Here is an 18,958-nt window from a genome sequence, read left to right as displayed (position 1 = left end):
CCAAACCAAGCTTGCATCAACAACAGTACTACTGCGGCTTCACAGTAGCAGGGTGACGTGGAAAACAGATGAGCTAGATCACAGGGTTGCCCTGGTCGACCATTAATGGTCGACACAGTAATGTCCTTACATGGCATTGTGAGGGATGAGGGATCTGCTCAATTCTTCGGTTGTGAAGATCTCATAACCAACCCCACCTACTGCGGCTTGCTGCCCGCTGTCATAATCATGGAGCAGATATTGCCGCTTGGGTGCTCTTCGAAGCAGAAAGGAACAGTGATGGAAGGATAGAAGAAGAAGGATATGAAGAACATAATGCAAGGACAGCATGAGACTTGCCTCTCTGCTTGTTGTTGTCCCAAGGGCATAGGGTTCCATCCCAAATGCCTGGCCTTGGGTTTGCGGCAGGGAGATCGCTGAGGTGAAATATCATCCGCATGACAACTCGCAGCAAGGTACTTCCGACCTAAGCCCAACTGGACGATAGCGCAGCATCACAGCATCTCAGCTTGCCTTCTCATTGGCTGAAACTTGCAGCTTCCCCTCATTGAACGTTTGGCGATGTACTCCCGGCGGGCCCACTAGGCGCCAAGTCACGTGTAAAACTGCTGTGGCTGCAAACCAACTTGCCCATTGTTGCGTGGAGGATCCATACATTTCGTCGAGGGCTGCACGACGCGCAGGCGGACCAGCAGTGAGCGGTATCGAATGTTGTGGCATCTTGCGTGAGTACAAAGCAAGTGTGATTGTGCTGCCAAGCTAGCCAAACTAATGACCGGCTCGGATCTGATTACCAAAAAAATGAATAAAAATAAAAAGTCTGCCAAAATAAGCACAAATTATACGGAAACCGCTGCATCCCATTGCACTGCATTTGGTTTACAGAGGTGAACTTGTCGGTAGTGGGTCCCGCCTTGGCTCTTCTTTGACCTAAATCTAGGTAGTTTCCCAGTACAGTAATCATCAACAGACGCCAACCAAGGGCGAGCCTACCACTGCCAGGAAACAGCAAGATTGGAGGCCACGCCAACGCGCGCGGAACAACCCAAAGTTTCCTACTACTTTTTTGTTTTATTTTTTTTAAACTTTTGCGTCGACTCAACGATCAGACCCTGCGAGGTCAATCACGATACCCCCCTCGGACAAAGTCAAGCTAGTCACCCTGCTAAAACGACATCCTCATCTCCACCGTTACTCATACTGCCGGGTTTTCTTCCGCCACAAACAAGAGTGCTTTGTTCGTCACCACAGCCCGGTTCACCGTTTGATAGTGTCGCTCTTTCTGCTCGTGAGGTGGCATCCCGCCGTCCCTGAGCTGCAGCTCCGATGCGCGTGTAGGGGCCGCCGCCTCATCTGTCCGTCTGTTCAATCGCTCGCTCAGCTCGATCGCCAAACGACCGGCCAGTCACTCAGCCAGATAGCGTCGACGATTCAACAAGCACCATACTCGACTTGGTGACCGGTTGGACCCTGACTTGACTTTTACTGTCAACTACCGTCATGTATGGGGGCCTCGCAAGCTTCTAGCTCTGGCTCCGAGCCAGAACACAACTGGCTTGGGCTTTTAACACACAGTTAAACCACCGAGTTGGGAAACCGAATTTCACTTTACGCCAACTTCGCTCACAAAATCCAACGCGTTTGCCACGCCTGCACACAAACACCCTGATTCTCGAAATCGATACAACCCATCTCCGATGCCATCGATACAACAATTGGGTGCTGTGTCTGCCTTTCTGCAACCATGGACCAATATCCCACTAGACTGGTACCGCCAGCAGTCAGTTCGCTCCGGGCACAGGCTGCTGGCAGTGCGATGGAGCGAACATTGACCCAGGACATCAGAGAAGAGCGGGAGGAGCTCAGGGAAGCCGCGGAGCAGACTCTGAACGTCATTGTCGACCTGAACCTCGATGGCACCATACGATGGGTCAGCCCATCCTGGGTTGATGTTATAGGCACCCAGCCAGGTGCCGTGGCAGCCACGCCCATTGCTGACTTGATCATCAGTGATGACAAAGCTATATTTTCTGAGGCCGTTGGCTCGATGAAGAAAGATGACTCGCGAAGCCAGTTTATCAGATTCACCGTCTATCTCGGGCCACTATCCAAGTTGTTGCCCCCCGAGACGGTCAAGGAGCCCGAGCCTACCGAAGCCGATCCCGTCACTGTGGAGCTCGAAGCCCAGGGTATCATGGTATACGATCGTACCACCGGGGGAGAGAGCCACGTTAGTTCTGACAAATGATCAACTTCCGGTGACACTTGCTAATCATTATCCTAGACCATGTGGATGATCCGGCCGTGGATAGCACCTCGCGAAATTAAGATTGATCTACCGTCCCTCATAGTAGATTCTCTTGGGTCTGGCGCCGAGGTTCTGGCAAGCTATCTAACTCAACTGGCCGAGTCTGGAAGCGAAGACCCTGCAAGTCAACCCCCACCCTTACCAGCGTTGTGCCGTATTTGTGAACGTCAAATCCCGCCATGGTGGTTTGAGAAGCACACCGACCTGTGTCTGCAGGAACATCGCGCAGAGATGGACGTTCAAATGACTCAAGAGACCTTGGCGGAGCATCGACACTCGCTCGTCAAAGTGCTAGACGCTCTGGAGGCCCGGAAGACTCGTCCTCTTGCGGGAGAACAGGTCATCCTGCCAATGGCCGAATACAAGGGATTCACCATAGGCCCGACTTCGAGTTCGTCCTCTCCTGGGACATCTTCGCCAGCTGGGTCATCGAGGGATCGATCGACTGGCTTTGGCCACTGTCGCTCTCGATCATTTGCTGTCCGTCGACCTCAGTATCGTATCGTGGAACTTCTCCTGGATCTATGCGATACGTCAATGGAAATCAGCACGCCTGCCATTAAAGAGACCGGCTCTCAGGGTTCCGGGGAGTTCAGAACACAATCTCCACAGTCAGAATCTCGTATTTCCCAAGTGCTTCAGTGGCAATCTCCTGGCGCGAACACATTGGAGCAAGAACAAGGTCTAGCGCTACTGTGCTCTGACACGGAGAAAGTAGCAAAGGACAAGGTTGAGGCCGTCTTTCGGTACCGTCGGATTCTCGAGTACTCGGAGAGGATTCGATGCGAATTCACCGTGATCGTTCAGGACTGTATTGACCAGGCTATGCACAAAGCTGCCCGAATTGCGGCCGGTCGCTTGAGTGACTCGACTGAAGACGAAGAGGAGCTTCAAGCTGATGAGCATGATCAAAATGAGGAAGAAGAAGAAGAGGAGGAGGAGGAGGAGGAGGAGGAGGAAATCACCCCTGCAGCTCAGGAGGAACCCATGTTTGCTGGGTCCTTTGACGTGCCTTCCTCTCTGGCCATGGCACTCAAGAATGTGAAATTGGGAGAAACCCCAAATAAACGGCGGCCATCATCGGTGATTGGATCAACCAGATCAAGTAGTCCCAGAGAATGTTTAACCCCACGGTCTCACCGTGGGGCTCTCAGCGTCACAGGACAGACTCGGGAGTCTCGCAGGGAATCTCTGATGTTTGAGAGTGATGCTGGAGATAGCGATGGTAGCCAGAGATCTTCCTCTGTAACATCACGCCAGCCACCCCGAACCGAATCCCCGATATCTGAGTTTGGTGGTCTGCGGCGTGCCACCAGCTCTCGGCAGCATCAAAGACGCAGCCTCATTCTCCCAGGCAACTCATCCCCCCATCGGCAAGAGTCACCCAACCGAGGAAACCCACCGTCTTCTCCCCTATGTATACTTAAGCCGAGGAACCTCCATTTCTCACAGGACGGCGTTGTGTCCCCGGAAGCTTCGCCTATGCTACCACATAGTGAATTCAGCTCACCTGCCCCTGTTTCCCACCATCGCCGACAGTCATCAACGGCCACGTCAGATTTGCCCATTCGGCATCCCCCATCTCCACGGATGAATCCCGTTAATGCCGCACCCATGGCCCGTGCTGTGCCGCCATCTATCAAAGACTTTGAGATCATCAAGCCCATCAGCAAAGGCGCTTTTGGCAGCGTATACTTGTCCAAGAAGAAGTCCACGGGCGAATATTTTGCCATCAAGGTTTTGAAAAAGGCTGACATGGTTGCGAAGAACCAAGTCACCAACGTCAAGGCGGAAAGGGCTATCATGATGTGGCAAGGAGAGAGCGAGTTCGTGGCCAAGCTATATTGGACATTTTCTAGCAAGGACTATCTCTATCTTGTCATGGAGTACCTCAATGGTGGGGACTGTGCTTCGCTTATCAAAGTGCTTGGTGGTCTTCCCGAGGACTGGGTAAGGAAGTATCTCGGTGAGGTCATCCTTGGTGTCGAGCATTTACATGATCGAGGCATTATCCACCGGGATCTGAAGCCGGACAATCTGCTCATCGACCAAAAGGGCCATCTGAAATTGACAGATTTCGGTCTGTCACGGATGGGTTTGATAGGACGTCAAAAGCGAGCTTTGAACAGTGGCAACTCGGATCAGACACCCGACCTCCTGAAAACCGGGCCTTTCGCTCGTTCCACCTCCATTGCATCATCTCGATCGACATCCATTGATTTACATGGAGGGCATCACTCGCCTGGAGCAACACCCCAAATGACACCCAGCGACACGGGGCATAGCCTTGGCCAGCCATCATACTTCAATTTGTCCAACGTCCAACAAGAGCCTCGCCGCATCTCGGGACAACGGAGCGATAGTGGAGGGAGCGAGACGTTGACACACATGATGGGCAACTTCTCTCTCAATGACACTCATTCGAGACAGTCCCATACGTGCATCAAGTCGCCGCAAGATGATGGCAGCGAAACCAACAGCATTTTATCCCCTGATTTCCCATCGCTGCATCACTCAAGTACCCAGGGAAGCGATATGCATAGGATTACGCCCTCTCAGCCGTCGATGATGCCACCCCCAATGGCTCTGTTTGATCCTGAGGATACAGACCGTCGGTTCGTCGGTACTCCTGATTACCTTGCTCCGGAAACAATCAAGGGGGAAAGGCAGGACGAGACGAGCGATTGGTGGTCGGTTGGTTGCATTTTGTTTGAGTTCCTCTACGGCGTCCCTCCATTCAATGCTGCAGACGCGCAACTCGTGTTCGAAAATATTCTGGCTCGGAGATTCCAATGGACCGAGGATGCTGACGATGGTATCTCGGCTGAGGCCAAGGACCTTATCAACAAGCTACTTTGTGTGGACCCGCAGCAAAGACTGGGCTCCAACCGTGACGAGAAATACGCTTCAGGCGGGGAGGAGATCAGAAATCACCCGTGGTTCGAGGGTATGAACTGGGACTCTCTGCTCCAAGACGAAGCACAGTTCGTCCCTCAACCGGATAATCCGGAAGACACGGAGTACTTTGATGCGCGCGGTGCTACTTTGCAGGCGTTCACAGAGGAGATGGAAGATCAGCTTTCGCCTCCGTCTGCTCCAACCCCAGACTATCCGGATCGCCCTCATGACGCGCTTTCCCGTGTTCGATCCCAAGTTCAAGTCAACCAAATCAAGCGCGGGTTGATGCCACTACACATACCCCCGCATATCAGAGACCTCAAGAGTCGAAGACTCAGCGAACCTGTCGCATCTGACGATTTTGGGACCTTTGCCTTCAAGAATCTTACGGTGCTCGAAAAAGCAAATAAGGATGTCATACAACAGCTCAAAGCTCAGGCGATGGCGGCCTCGCAGAACAGGTCAGGTATGAGTCCAGGTGGCCCCAACAGCGCTACCTCTCCGGCACCTGTGCTCGAGGGTAGTCCTCCTGTGCTATCTATGCCTGTGCAACGAACACTTTCCAATGCCAAAGCTTCCCAGCGACCCGCGTCGCCATCTGCTGTGAGCCATGCGAACTCCTCTCCTAGCCGGGCTTCTCAGCCATCGTCTCCACTTCTCGTGTCCTTTGTTGCTGGCCAAGGATCCGAAGGCCGTCGGAAGCCATCGAGCAATTCGTCGAGTCTGTCCAAGGAGTCAGCCAGCTCCTTACAGCCTGGTAACTTCTTTGAGGTGCCTAGGGTCATACCAAATTTTCAGAAGTCTGCTACTGTTGCACCATCTCCAGTCAAGGGGCGAGGTGTACCGCCCCCTTTGTCTTTATCACCGCAGAAGCATATCGGAACCCCGCGACAATCGAGCAATTCCTCTGCCCGGTCAAGATCGTTGACTGTGGGCTCTCAAGATGGTAGTCCAGTAGCATCGGATCTTTTGGCACACCATCGCAATCGCCGTAGCCAAGTCTTCGACATGTCTCCATCCTCGTCGGACAATGAGGGTGAGAAGGCCAATGCCTTGCTACGCGTCCAGAGGCGACGCCAGAGTTCGCGGCGTATGTCTGCCATCAATCTTGATAGTCCATCCTTCCGTTCACTCGACGTGTTGATTTGTGAGGATCATCCAGTATCGCGCATGGTTATGGAGAAACTTCTTGAAAAACTACGTTGTCGAACCATTTCTGCGTCGACTGGCTCGGAAGCTGTGCGGTACGCGCTGAGTGAGATCAAATTTGACATCATCTTCACCGAGTTCAAGCTTCCCGAGGTGAGCGGAACCGATATCGCCCGCATGGTCCGCGAGTTAAAGAACGTTAATGCGCACACGCCCATTGTCGCCATTACAGCGTATCTGAAAGAACTACAAGCACCTCACTACTTTGATTCGCTTGTCGAGAAGCCCATCAGTTCATCAAAACTGATTGAGGTCTTGTCCAACCTATGCCAATGGAAACCTCCCTCATCAAGCCAAAGCACGTCCATTTCGCTGACTAATCCCGTGGCCTCTATTCCCTCGTCCTTGAGGCAGAGCACTCGGACAGACGATAGTCCGACATCTGGGTCCTCCGGCTACGCTCACCACCCGGAAAGCAGCAGTTTCAGGGCATCAAGTCGAGAAGATTCTATCAGTTCAAGCCTTTTTGGTGACTCGGAATCCGTCACGACCGATGAGATTCCGGTAGTCATAAGTCGGAAAGCTACGGGCGATTGGGACGAATTTAGTATCAACCACGATGAAATTCTGCTCAACGCCGGCGGCTCGCCCAAACTGCCTGCTGAAGTAGTAACTCAGCAATCAGCCCCAGCGCAAACGGAGCAACAGACGAGAATGCCAGTTCCTCGGCGTTCGCTGGAAAAGCTAAGATCAAGGCGTGAGCACCTGGAGAAACGCAGGAACGAAAGTACCGATTCTGCCGACGACGAAGATGAGGAGTTAGGCGCGTCAAAGGATCGCGACCGCAGCATGCGTGGCAAATCGATGGCATTGCCGAGCTCCAGATTGGGAATCGAAATGATGAGAGCGAACAGTCACGATAGCGTTGCTGTCGCATCCGACTCTACCGTCGAGCCCATCACCCAGGTTGTCACGCCATCGAAGCCCATGCGCGCCTGTTCACCGTTGAGGTCGCTGCAGACGCCATCGGAGGCACCGCCAAGTCAAAGGAGTGGTATAGTCGAGGACGATGACCCCGACGAAACACCTCGTCCACCGGCAGACTCAAAACTTGAGGCTGACACTGACGAACCCACACCTCGGCCGACTGTGAAACAATCGGACTCGGTATTGCAAGTGTTGTAGAGTCGGCATGCTAAAGATGTCACAGAAGGTTGTCGCAAATAAAGACGTGTTCGTTGCGATCGAAATTGCAATTTTTTTCTATGTTTTTCAGCGTGGCGTTGACAGGAAAGGGCCTGCCGAAACTGCATCTATTTTCCTATGTCATGATTCAGAGTTGAGGGAGTTCAGGATTTGCCACGGAATGCGGGTAAGGTGGTTCTGCTAGGAGGGGGGGCCGCTGCCACATTTACATGACCGGGTCTTGCGTCGTTGCGATGGATCTGCCTCTCCTGGGGATCTATGGGTGTTTTGGCCCAGCGCACCCACTCCCGAATTTCAGCTTCGTTCCTTTATCAGAAATGGTGTGTATCTATAGTTATAACGGGTTGTTACCTGTCACAGGTGATTTATCGGAAAACGGATAGTTTCCTACTCAACCACAGAACTGTGGGCACATATACTGGTGGCCGTCAAGACAAATCATTAAGTGGACGCCACGAATATAAAAATTACAGATTGGAATTGGGGTACCTCATATCGAACGCCGTGTGAAGTAACAGTCGACCAGACCAGGAAAGCAATAATAATTGGTTACTATCACGGTCAGAAATGTGGTCAGTCTAAAGCAAGTGGTGCTAAGTTGAGGCGGCGGCTAGTATACCGATTGCCGAAAACGGGTGTGCTGTGTCCGCTGTGGGGTATGGAAACTTTTCTTTAAGACAAGTTTGGGTTCGAGTGACCGATTCTGGCGCGCTGGACACACAACCAAGGGAAATATTGCAAGGTACGAGCAAATGATCCCTTTACTGGCCAGATTCAGCTGCCAAACTGCCAGGGGTAGGTTCGTGCGATCATCCAGCTTCTCATCAAAAACTACCACCAGATTTTTCAATAAGCCTGCCCCGCGCTCGGCCCCAAGACTATACAATACCAAAAATTGGGACTTGAACATGGCCAACAACAATGACCACTATCTCACTCTTTCGTGCCCGGACAAACCGGGCATTGTCCATGCCGTGACGGGACTGTTGGCCAAACACAGCTTGAACATTTTGGACCTTCAACAATTCTCAGACCGGACATCGGAGAAGTTCTTCATGAGAGTACACTTTGGCCATGCGGAATCGACGGCGCACATCCAGGGGCCTATGGCCGAGCTCAAGTCGGAGCTCAAGATGGACTACTACGAGCTGCGGCCGGCAAGCGAGAAGCCCAAGGTGCTCATCATGGTGTCCAAGATCGGGCACTGCCTCAACGATCTGCTCTTCCGGACCAAGAACAACAAACTCGGCATCGACGTGCCCCTGATCGTATCCAACCACCCGGACTTCAAGCCCCTGGCCGAGAGCTACAATATCCCCTTCCACCACCTGCCGGTAAACAAGGACACCAAGCTCGAGCAGGAACGCGCCATCCTCGACCTCATCAAGCAACACGACATTGACTTGGTCGTGCTGGCTCGCTACATGCAAGTCCTGACCCCCGGGCTGTGCGAGGCCATGAGTGGCAAGATTATCAATATTCACCACAGCTTCTTACCCAGCTTCAAGGGCGCGAAACCTTACCACCAGGCCCACGAGCGCGGCGTTAAGATTATTGGGGCTACGGCGCATTTCGTTACGGCTGATCTGGATGAGGGCCCTATTATTGAGCAGCGCGTTGCGAGGGTCGATCATGCCATGAGCCCCAAGGAGCTGGTCGAGGAGGGCAGCAATGTTGAGAGTCAGGTTTTGGCGGCCGCGGTGAAGTGGTGGAGCGAGAAGAGGGTTTTCTTGAACGGGACCAAGACCGTGGTGTTTAACTAAAAGGGGGTAGATAGAGGTTGGAGGGGGAAAAGTACTGGTGCCTCTACAGCGAGAGGGGCTTGCTGAAAAATGCTGACTAGATTCTGGAAAATGAAAAGTTTGGAAATGAAATGATGGAATTTCGCTACATTATAGTGAGCTGAGTGTGTCAACTGTTCTGCATTGCAGGCCTGAACCGTATTGACAGGCTTGCTGACAGCAACACGAGGATTTGGCTTTACAAGTCCCACGTCAATCGTCGGCTTCTTTATGAAATCAAAAGGTACGTAGTATGATAGTCCAGGTCCGCGCTCGATATTGTGTGATGCTCCGGCTAGGCTATGTTGCCCCTTCCTTACTCCCATGTTCAGATGGATTTGAGTGTTTTTACTCGCGCTAGGTTCCCAAGGAACATTTACGCACAGAATACCTCACCCATACTCTTGATACAATCTATACCTATACATTTCGTCCGCTACGCATGCTATGAGAAGATGATTATATAGTGTATGTTCAGGGTTAATTATTGTGCATCTAGGGGCTATCCACGTAAAGAGCAGGGGACTGCCTCCTTAGACGACAATGAAAAATAACTTTGAAGCTCACGTGGCATGAGCCCGGTTGTCTGTTCCAAAAACTCAATAATAGCTTATTATCGAACTCCAAGAACTGTATGTAGATCGATCGCCCTTTCTATCGACTCCGTCCAGAATGGCATTCTACACTCACTTGACACTGACAAAAATCCATGCTTATCCATTGTCAGTCGGGTTATATTGCTGTAGTTGGAAACATTTCGTAGAACATTTGACCATGTCCATCGGGGCAAGGTCTATAGACGGCAACATTGAAGAAGTTATGTCATGGTTTTGTGGTGGAGCGATCTTTACTGTTTTATGTCGTCCAGCCAACGTGAGGGATTAGTATCGCTAGACATTATTTAGGCATGAAGAAGCTGTAATAGTTGTCCGTAAAACTGGAGTGCTGTGCTACCCTGTGTCTTAGACTCACGACAAGTTGCAATGCTAAGAGAGCCTCAATGATGACAGGCTGCAGTTCTGTGTAGCTCATCTTCCGATCTCGAGGGGATTCAGTCCTATAGGCTCGTTCAGTCTCTCGTGCGAATCGCTTCCCATAGTTGTAACTCCATGTTCGCGGGTGATGGCTTGTATGTTACCTGATCAGCCACGCCGGGCTACGTTGTCGACTGGCCATACATCGACTGGTTCAGAGGTCCTCCGCAGACATGTGAACTAGCGTCTCGATATCACTCCGATCCAGCTTGTACTTCCGGGGAAGGTAATTGTCACTGTGGCTGGCTACATAGCAAGCCGAACGTTGTTGATCACCAGCCAGTCGTCAATGATTTGCGACAAGAAACTAATATTGTCGTATGACCAAAAGTGTTCGCAGCCCGAGCTAAGCAGCAAGTATCGTGTCTTCGGCCATCGAATACGCATAAGGCCGGGAGCTTGCTTGCCTGAATGAACGTTCCTCAACTATGTTTGATGGGCTCTCCTGTATCAACTGTGATGGTGTACAAATTCGCGATTCCCAACAATCTAACACTCCTGACTATGCGTGGGATGTTTGAGACGAGGTATCGTGCAGTACCGTCTCATGGTATGTGTATCGTGTTGTTGGATCACATGAGGTCGACGCAACGCAATCCTATGTCCTTCTGCAATTGCCTGCCCCCAACAACTTGCATGGCTGGTTTTGATGTAATTTTATGCAAATACAACCCGGCTTCCACGAAACTCCACGGTCGAATTCGGTAACACATAATCCATGCAGGGGGTTCCGGTAGCTCCGTTGCCACCGACCTTCCAGCTTCCTATTCGATCCGGTTTTCCTGCCTTTACAGGGCCGTCATTCTCGCCAACGCACACACACTCACACCCACACATCCTCCACCCCCGGGCAACTTGACATTGCGCAACATTTGGGGAGAAGGGTCTGCAGTGTTGCCCGCTCCTTCTCGGAACTAAGCTGGCGGGCTCCCTTGTTTCCCAGCCAGTATCCTGGGAACCAATCGGACGGTCGGGAACCGACGAATTCGTGGTCACAGGCTCGTGCGACGAAGAGCCTATTGCACTCATGAAAGCGCCGTCTGGTTGATCAACCGAATCACTGTACGCACGTAATGGGCAGCCGGAACATTGAAAGTTTTCAATTCGTCGTCTGATACTGGGCAGTTCGACTTCCAAAGCACAGCTGCTGGGCATGCGCATCACCGGTGATAGGCTGTGACAGGAGAACGAACTACTTCTATCGTAGGCCCCACAGCAGTTGTGATCTGTCGTCGGACAATTCCTGGCCAGCACGAATTTGTGAAGCACAACTCTCAGGGTAAGCATCTATTATTACTCTACCCGGCACGCTGGAATCCAATCTAGAACAGTGAATAGAGTTGAATTACCCCTGGCCCAGACTGTCCTTGGCAGGTAGAATCAATCCAATCTCGAACCCTGGATAGAGTTGACTTGCCCCTGCCCAGACGATTCCTGACAATTGCAACGCGTGGAGCTAGGTTTGCGTCTCCATTGATCGTTAGGACGGGGGAGGAGAACGACATGAAACGTTTGCAGGGGCGAAATTCGAGCGGATCTAGACAACATTCTTCAGTATGACTCGAGGCACCGTGTGTGTGTATCATGGATGAATGATTTCCCCACGAAGGCTTCCGTGTGCGGAAGAGAGTCGGGTTCGTTAATGGTATGAAAAGCCCAACATATTAAGCTCATGGAGACTGGATTTGCTCCGGCCCATGCGCGCCCCCCCTCCCCTGAATTCCACCACCTCGTTCCAGGAAGGATGTCATCGCGATCGCACGCTACTGACTTCGTTGGCACTAGAGATGTGATGATCGTCGTCCGATGCCGGGAGTCTCCCACGTTTGTTTGCTGTGTGGCTTGTTGAGAAATATCCTCGTTCACATCATCATCATCAGCATCGTACTTCTTTTTATTCATGTTCCAGGCAGGACGGCGTGCCGTAGCTCGCTTCATGCATTTGCGCAGGGGGTTCTCGACAAAACCCTGGTCGTGGCTTGACGTACCCGGCGCACCATTCCGAGCTGCCGGGTGCCAATTCATTGTTCATTATTCGTGTACCATGTCGGAGGCCCAAGACTTCTATGGCTCGTACTCCGGGAGTCACCGAGTGCCTTGAAAGTGTCATATTATTTGTACGTGACCCACAACGGTTGGCAGGTGCAGTGGAAGGTTGCAACGAGAGCAATTCTGGTGACTTTTGGAACACTTGTGCCAAAATCGGAGTACGAATGCTTGACCAGACTCTTTCGGGTGGGCATCCCGGACACACCTCTGCAATGCTACTCGGATCACCTTCTAATTCCTTGTCAATGCCTTTGATGCCAGTTGAATGGCTAATCGATGGCTTTGCGCAGGGCTGGCAACAGTATGAAGTACACAACTGCCTTATTCGCCGTGACTAACATGAGCAAATACCATGTAAATGCAACATTATTCCCAGCATCTCGTGTTGCTGGGGCCGAAACGACTTCCCCTATATTGAACGATATTAGGACAATATCGACATCTCCTTGGCCTCAAAACTTTGCGCTGCTAGTTATCTCTTGGCTACTAAAAGTCAGGTCGCGCCGGCACGCTATCCTCAGGCCGGATCCAAGATACTGTGTGCAGGAAGCTTCGTACTGTGAAAAACTCGGATTTTGGCCGTTTGGCTGCCAGCATCTGAGGCAGTGAACTGGGCTAGTTGCAAGGCCAGTAATTTGGCATATGTTCCCTAAAGCCGTTAGCACTTCCGCCCCGCTCATGTGGTCAGCGACGGCCTAACCTTTCTCGGAGCCTAGCCAGCGTCTTTCTTTTTTTGGGCCGCGATCGAGCCGTGGATGAACTAGGTATACCTAGCCCAGAGCGCTGATTTCCATTTTAAACTTTAAAATAGCTTCCAACGGGATGGACTTACCAATTTGCGGAGCAATCTTCAACAGAGTTGCTACTGTTGAGAGGAAGATCGACAGAGAAGAAATTTTCAGAGCTGAAAACTAGACTGTTCTCGCCAAGCGCAATTCGCTGTATTCGGCGTCTCTGCTTGATAAAATCACTGTTTGGATCCCTGGTCGTGGTACCCCGACCAGCCCAATAACCAGAAAGATGACGGGGTGTGGAAATATCGGTTACTATGCGATATGTAAAGGTAGAGAGCCCTGTTTTTGCATGATGGCGGCGCAAGAGGTGAAATGAGTCGGAATATCTTCCAATTGGCGACGAAGGCGTCCCTCCTAACAGCAAGAAGGCATCTGGGGTACAGTGTGATAACTGCCGCGGGTCTGTGAGGAGACGTTCATCACAGTCTAGCCATCCATCGAGATCAACCACGATTTTGCCATCAATGGCTAGTCCAATGTCTACCGAGTTTGGGCGTCGGTTTGTTCGGTCCTCAAATCCTTCCTGAGGGCTAAGAGCTGTGAGGGACTGCTGCCTTGGTCCACGAGTGCGTCTACGGGACAATGATTCCTGGGGGAGTAATCGTCCAAGGCTCATGGGAGTATTTGACATTGTGTAATCCATACACAATGCTCCCAGTTGTGAACAGGCCTGACAGTGAGCTTGTCTCTCCCATGTACTGTCACCTCGCCAAGTGAGTATATTAAGGGACATGATGCAGATGTATATCCCTACAAGAGGTCAAGTCGCCTGGTACGAATATTTTCATTGACACCGTTCTCGCTCATTGGTGCTTCGAGCAAGAGTTGGGGCTACTATCCACGGAGTCGATGGTGGTGACGACAACTTGTGATGCTTACTGCGGGACTGCGGGGTAGTGAGTGAACCACTAGGAACACAGTAGTTTCGACGTCGATTCTTGAGGTGGGAGGTGTTATGTGTTCCACCTCAGTGCAGATATGAGTGTTCAACAATGTTGTCAAATGCGAGGTTTCGCAATTCAAGACCGAGGTAGTGTCCCCTCGAGTTCAAGAGGCCTACCACATGAAACTGTCGAGGTCCTTCGTCGTGTAGCATCGTCATCCCGATCAGGAAAGACTGATAGAACAGGTCGCCAACCGATTGGATTTTCTACAATGTTTCGACGCACGTTCTTCGCACGCACAACGCCACCCAGCTCCATTCACCACACAGCCTAGCCTGTAGTTGTTAAGTGTCCTGCCTGTCTTGAAGATGAATCGGCAACATTAGTGCTGCCAGTTAAGCTGATTCCGGGGTTCGAAACGAAGTGGACGGCACCACTGCAAGCCGAAGCGGACCTGGATTGCCGGCTACGGTACATATTCAGTCCGAGATGAGTCGAGTGTAAGGACATATCTATAGTGGTATTGTGATGAAGTTAACAAGTTCAACTATAATAATTCCCAAGGACTGCTGAAACTCGACTGTTTCATGTGAGCTGGCACGTCGGTACGCTTTCAGGCCTTGGATGTAACCGGATCGAGGGCCTTAGCTTTTACAGCCGTGGGAAGGAAACCATCAGCAGGGGAAGAAAATCAAGGGAAATTCTGATGAAGAATGAAGATCTCTGGTGCCGTCGCCGGCCCGAATTGAGTTGCACCGGCGAGCCATCATATTCGTCCGGTGTTATTGTGCTCGAAACTGCCTCGAAGACAAGACGGTGGTGCTATTCGTCTGGTACCGATGTGCGGCACCGGGGACGATGTTGCGTGCAGCGGCATAAGCAACCAAAAGAAGGCCCCGCCCGACGCCACGCCCACCTTCAACCAGTTGACAAGAACATCAAACCTGACGATAGATGAGTGGTTCTGGCGTGTTGCCAAGTGGACCCGAGATGAGCGAATGCAAAAGAGATTCAAGCAAAAAAGTAAGTTAAAGGGCCTGCCTAGGCGCTTGAAGAGAAATGAGGTGTCGATGTCACTGCCCAATGTGAGAGCTCGTCACATTGAGCCACCTTCAGCGCTGATGTCGTAAGCAGTTCGCAGCGCGACGTGATGGGCGCCGTATCCCTACATGTCTTGCGACTTGTAATGAACAAAAAACTCTCAGGTATAGGAGTATCTGGGGGGAAAGGCCCACGACGCCAAAATCTGAAATTAGTATAAGGAAGTGCAGTGCATTAGTGCTGTTTATTATCTGGGTCGTGGTTGGGACGTCAAGTTGTTGATTGTGTTTGGTCTGTGCCTTTTTCGCTGCTCCTGGAGGGGCAGGAAGTGGGAAACATGCAGGAACCCATGAAATGGAGGGGCAGTTGACGATGAGGGGTAAGCTAAAAGGTAGGTGCAGGTCCGCGGATGGCTGCCGCTTTGTCCGATACCAAACCTCCAGCTTGGAAACACTGTGCCATTATATAATTTTCTGCGCTCCCCGAGTAAACTTATCCTGTACGGCGCCTGCATCATGCAAGCTGTCATTCATATCTTCTTGGTTTTTATTATTTTCGTTTCCAGTACTAGACGCGTGCAAATCCAGTCAGAGTCAAGATTTGTCGCGGCGCTGGCTGGAATCTAGAACCAACAGATAGAGAAGTGCTCTTCAAGCTCGTGCTTATGACACCAGCGGCGCAAATCTGATCGCGAGGGGATGTGATGACTGAGTTAACATCCGTGATAGGACGAGAAGAGTCGAAGTGACGAGCTAGAGTTGTGGCTATTAGACAGATCTCAGACTTACAGGGTGAAGTTGGTGACTTAAGTCGGAGTAACCGACCAATGATATCGCAAGCACTGAGGTTTGCACGCTGAGAGGCTCCCATGTGGGCGCCCCCATCCTAGGTTTCGCTGCTATTGAGCTCGTGACTGGCTGAAAATTCGAGGCTTTTCCCCATAGATTTCATTTCCTTTTATCAGTCGAGGGATCTTGCACGCGGATTCAGACTTTGACCAACAGACCCTTCTTCTTTTTGTTGCCACTGGTTCCTATTTTTCTGCAAGGGATCAATGACTGACGCGTGAAGCGGCAAGTAGGAGCCAGAAACACAATGCGATTCATCAATCGGTTGCCAACTTTTGGACGTTACTATACTCCGTCAGGTTTTCTGCGCTGGTTGTTCCGGGCAGTCAACGTCGCCCCAAGCTATACCAATATGGATATGAGCCATGTTGCCATGGTTCGACAGGGCTGACATTGCTATCGATTCTGTAAAATGCAGCTTTCCAGGCTCGTATCCTACTTGGCAGACTGTCCTTCCACAGAGTCTGAGACATGTATCGGCACTTCCGTACGGCACATACGCCTTCAAGGTGCAAAGACTGGTCTTGATGCTGCAACGGCGCGGTGGCGTTGGGGGGTGGGGGAGGGGGGGGGGGTCAACTGTTGACTATAGACCGACTATGAGCACCTGTGTTTCGTTCAGCCGCTTCTCCCGCAAGCACACCTAGGAATTGTGACTGTGCCTCACAGTTTATTTTCCACAAAAATGGGATACCCGGGATCCTGACATCTCCAGACTTATCGGAGGCGGCGATGTGGCTGCCGGAAACACTTCAACGAGATTGGACTGCCTGAAGTCACAGTAGTTTCGATGTAACTACTTGCTGCTGTTACGCAAAGCGCGGTTGTTCGTGTTTCGAAGATCATGGTCTTGTACGCCTGGATTCGGCGTTACCCGACCATACGAGAGTAGCACTGCATCTTTAGGCTGCTTCACGCGTTCTACGCTACCATGGTATGCGTGGTAGCCGCCTATTCTCCAGCCTCGGCGTCAGACGAAACTACTAAGTGGTACCGGAGAAGACGCCTACATCCACGCAAGACCATGATGAATACCATTTGATTCTATGGAACGACCCTGGGACGACCAGTCTTCTTGGCACTTTTGAGTTTGAGGCGTGGAAGTAGCAACGGTGACGACCGCCCGCGGAACTGCCGGACGAGGCTAGGGCGGATTTTCGCCAAGGCACGCCTGGTTCTATAGTCTTCTCGAATAGGAGTCTCGGGATCCTACTGGATCGAACGCGACGGTGCGTCGCTTGCATGCAGCTGGTTTAATCTGCATCGCCAAACCGTCCCTATAGTAGGTAAGCTTCGAGCTGGCCAACGATAACGCTTGCAAGTATGCAAAGCGTCAGACGCGGCCAAAGTATGCCGAACTCTGCAGTGAATGTACATCTGCGATTGGCGCAGCTCTCCCCAGGTTGCGACCATTGCGAGCCACCTGTTCGGCGTTTTTAACGGCTGAAAGAACTGCCTTTCGGGACAATCGAGAAACCGTTGCTCGAAGACGTAATTACCCGCATTCGCCGCACGTCGCCCAGCATTGGAGTCGGTTGCACCAATTTGAGGTGAAGATGGGCATACTCTCGCGTCACTAGCCCAGGGTCCCGAAATTCGCTTGCTGGGCTGGCTACCTTGTCAACTAGTGGGCCTGACAGGATTATCGGGACTTCGTACCGCTAGAGCCTTTGCGCAACTGTCCTACATTTCTGCTGGCCCTGACCAGGGCGATCCCACCAAGTCTAGGAAGCACCTGCCAATCGAATGAATCCCTGCCCGTACGCCCAGTACTTGCCTAGTGTAGTAGCCCGATGGCTTTGCAAGGGAAGCCTTTCGACAAGCAATTCTCACTGGCTGCTCGTCCAGACTCGAAAAGTCAATATGCTGCACCCTCTCTTTTGGCCTCGTCGGGCTCCCCATATTTACATTGAAAGTAGGTACATACCTGGCCCATCTTCAGCGCAGCCTGCATTGTTATCGGCATCGCCCGCATTAGCCAATGGCCACCTCCATCACGTCCCAAAGCAGGCCAAGCCTACCTGGTAATACAATAAACTCTGGAATACAGGTTGACAGGCCTCGCAGGGAGGAGTAATATAACCCGCAATTTTAACGCGTAAGGCGTGTCCATGGTTCCCACAAGGCACTCTTACCCACATGCCAGAACATACGCGAGACTGGCTGCTGTCCTCATTCACACTAGCGTTATCTGCCATTCAGCGCCCAGCACTCCCATGAGACCACTGCTATCTTTTGCAGTTCTCCAGCCTGGTTGGAGTTGTGGACCCTCCTCCACACCCCAGTAGAAAATGTGCAGGGTGGGACAAGGGCGCCACTGCGTCTTCCACGGCCCTCCGGGTGTTAACGTACCATTACTAGGTCAAAGAGGGCAATAGGAAAAAACGTCAAACTCCACACCAGAATCGGGACCTGGCCATCCCCAAATACATGGTCTTTATATGACCGCCTACCCTCCAACTTCAATCTCCATGTACTACTTGGACGTTTTCGGTTTCTTGGTGTAGTCTTTTTGTATACTTCATGTTTTGGCCTTGGTTGTGCATGGGAAGTGCTCCATCAGCATAAACAGCAGAGCCATGAACGGTACCTCACTTACACGCCGGCACTTTATCTACTACGGTTCTTGGGTTTTCACGTCTTGACTGTTCCTGCACATTGTCCGATCTTGAATATTGAATTGTTGAGATTGACGGAGTTATAAAACCCATTGAGGGCGAATTACACCTCTAACTACTCGGCCCATCTCGACATCGCCCTTTCGACAGACCTTACGCGGCGTCTGAGCCCGAGCTACAACTGGACGACTCACAGCACATCGACTCGTTTCGGTACAACTTCTGGGTGGGAACGCGCAGGTTGCATACAATTTATATATATATATATATATACGGAGCAGTGTCGAAAGCGCACTGGACCTCTAGGCACTCTATTTTGGGTCGGAGACTAAATACATACACGCCAAA

The 18,958-nt window shown here is 51.6% G+C and overlaps 4 protein-coding genes across 4 annotated transcripts; 2 read left to right on the top strand and 2 right to left on the bottom strand.

The window, feature by feature from the left end:
• Window positions 1-1,744: 1,744 nt before the first annotated feature.
• BCR38DRAFT_339324 (uncharacterized protein) lies at window positions 1,745-7,540 on the top strand (the record flags this gene model as incomplete). Its single annotated transcript, XM_040855694.1, has 2 exons — window positions 1,745-2,230; window positions 2,285-7,540. 2 exons carry the CDS (start codon window positions 1,745-1,747, stop codon window positions 7,538-7,540), a joined length of 5,742 nt encoding a protein of 1,913 aa, XP_040716804.1.
• A 929-nt stretch (window positions 7,541-8,469) lies between these two features.
• On the top strand, window positions 8,470-9,324 carry BCR38DRAFT_456531 (formyl transferase; the record flags this gene model as incomplete). Its single annotated transcript, XM_040861926.1, has 1 exon — window positions 8,470-9,324. One exon carries the CDS (start codon window positions 8,470-8,472, stop codon window positions 9,322-9,324), a length of 855 nt encoding a protein of 284 aa, XP_040716803.1.
• A 1,306-nt stretch (window positions 9,325-10,630) lies between these two features.
• Window positions 10,631-11,795, bottom strand: BCR38DRAFT_167214 (uncharacterized protein). The gene has a single exon (XM_040853822.1). It carries the CDS (start codon window positions 11,661-11,663, stop codon window positions 11,034-11,036), a length of 630 nt encoding a protein of 209 aa, XP_040716802.1. The 5' UTR covers window positions 11,664-11,795; the 3' UTR covers window positions 10,631-11,033.
• A 1,263-nt stretch (window positions 11,796-13,058) lies between these two features.
• BCR38DRAFT_428496 (uncharacterized protein) lies at window positions 13,059-13,850 on the bottom strand (the record flags this gene model as incomplete). Its single annotated transcript, XM_040859898.1, has 2 exons — window positions 13,059-13,082; window positions 13,254-13,850. The coding sequence occupies one exon, from the start codon at window positions 13,848-13,850 to the stop codon at window positions 13,254-13,256; it is 597 nt and encodes a 198-aa protein (XP_040716801.1). The 3' UTR covers window positions 13,059-13,082.
• Window positions 13,851-18,958: the final 5,108 nt, after the last annotated feature.

Source organism: Pseudomassariella vexata, assembly GCF_002105095.1.
Source record: "Pseudomassariella vexata strain CBS 129021 chromosome Unknown BCR38scaffold_5, whole genome shotgun sequence".
In the NCBI taxonomy this organism is placed as follows: domain Eukaryota; kingdom Fungi; phylum Ascomycota; class Sordariomycetes; order Amphisphaeriales; family Pseudomassariaceae; genus Pseudomassariella; species Pseudomassariella vexata.
This window is presented reverse-complemented; position numbering and strand designations above follow the sequence as displayed.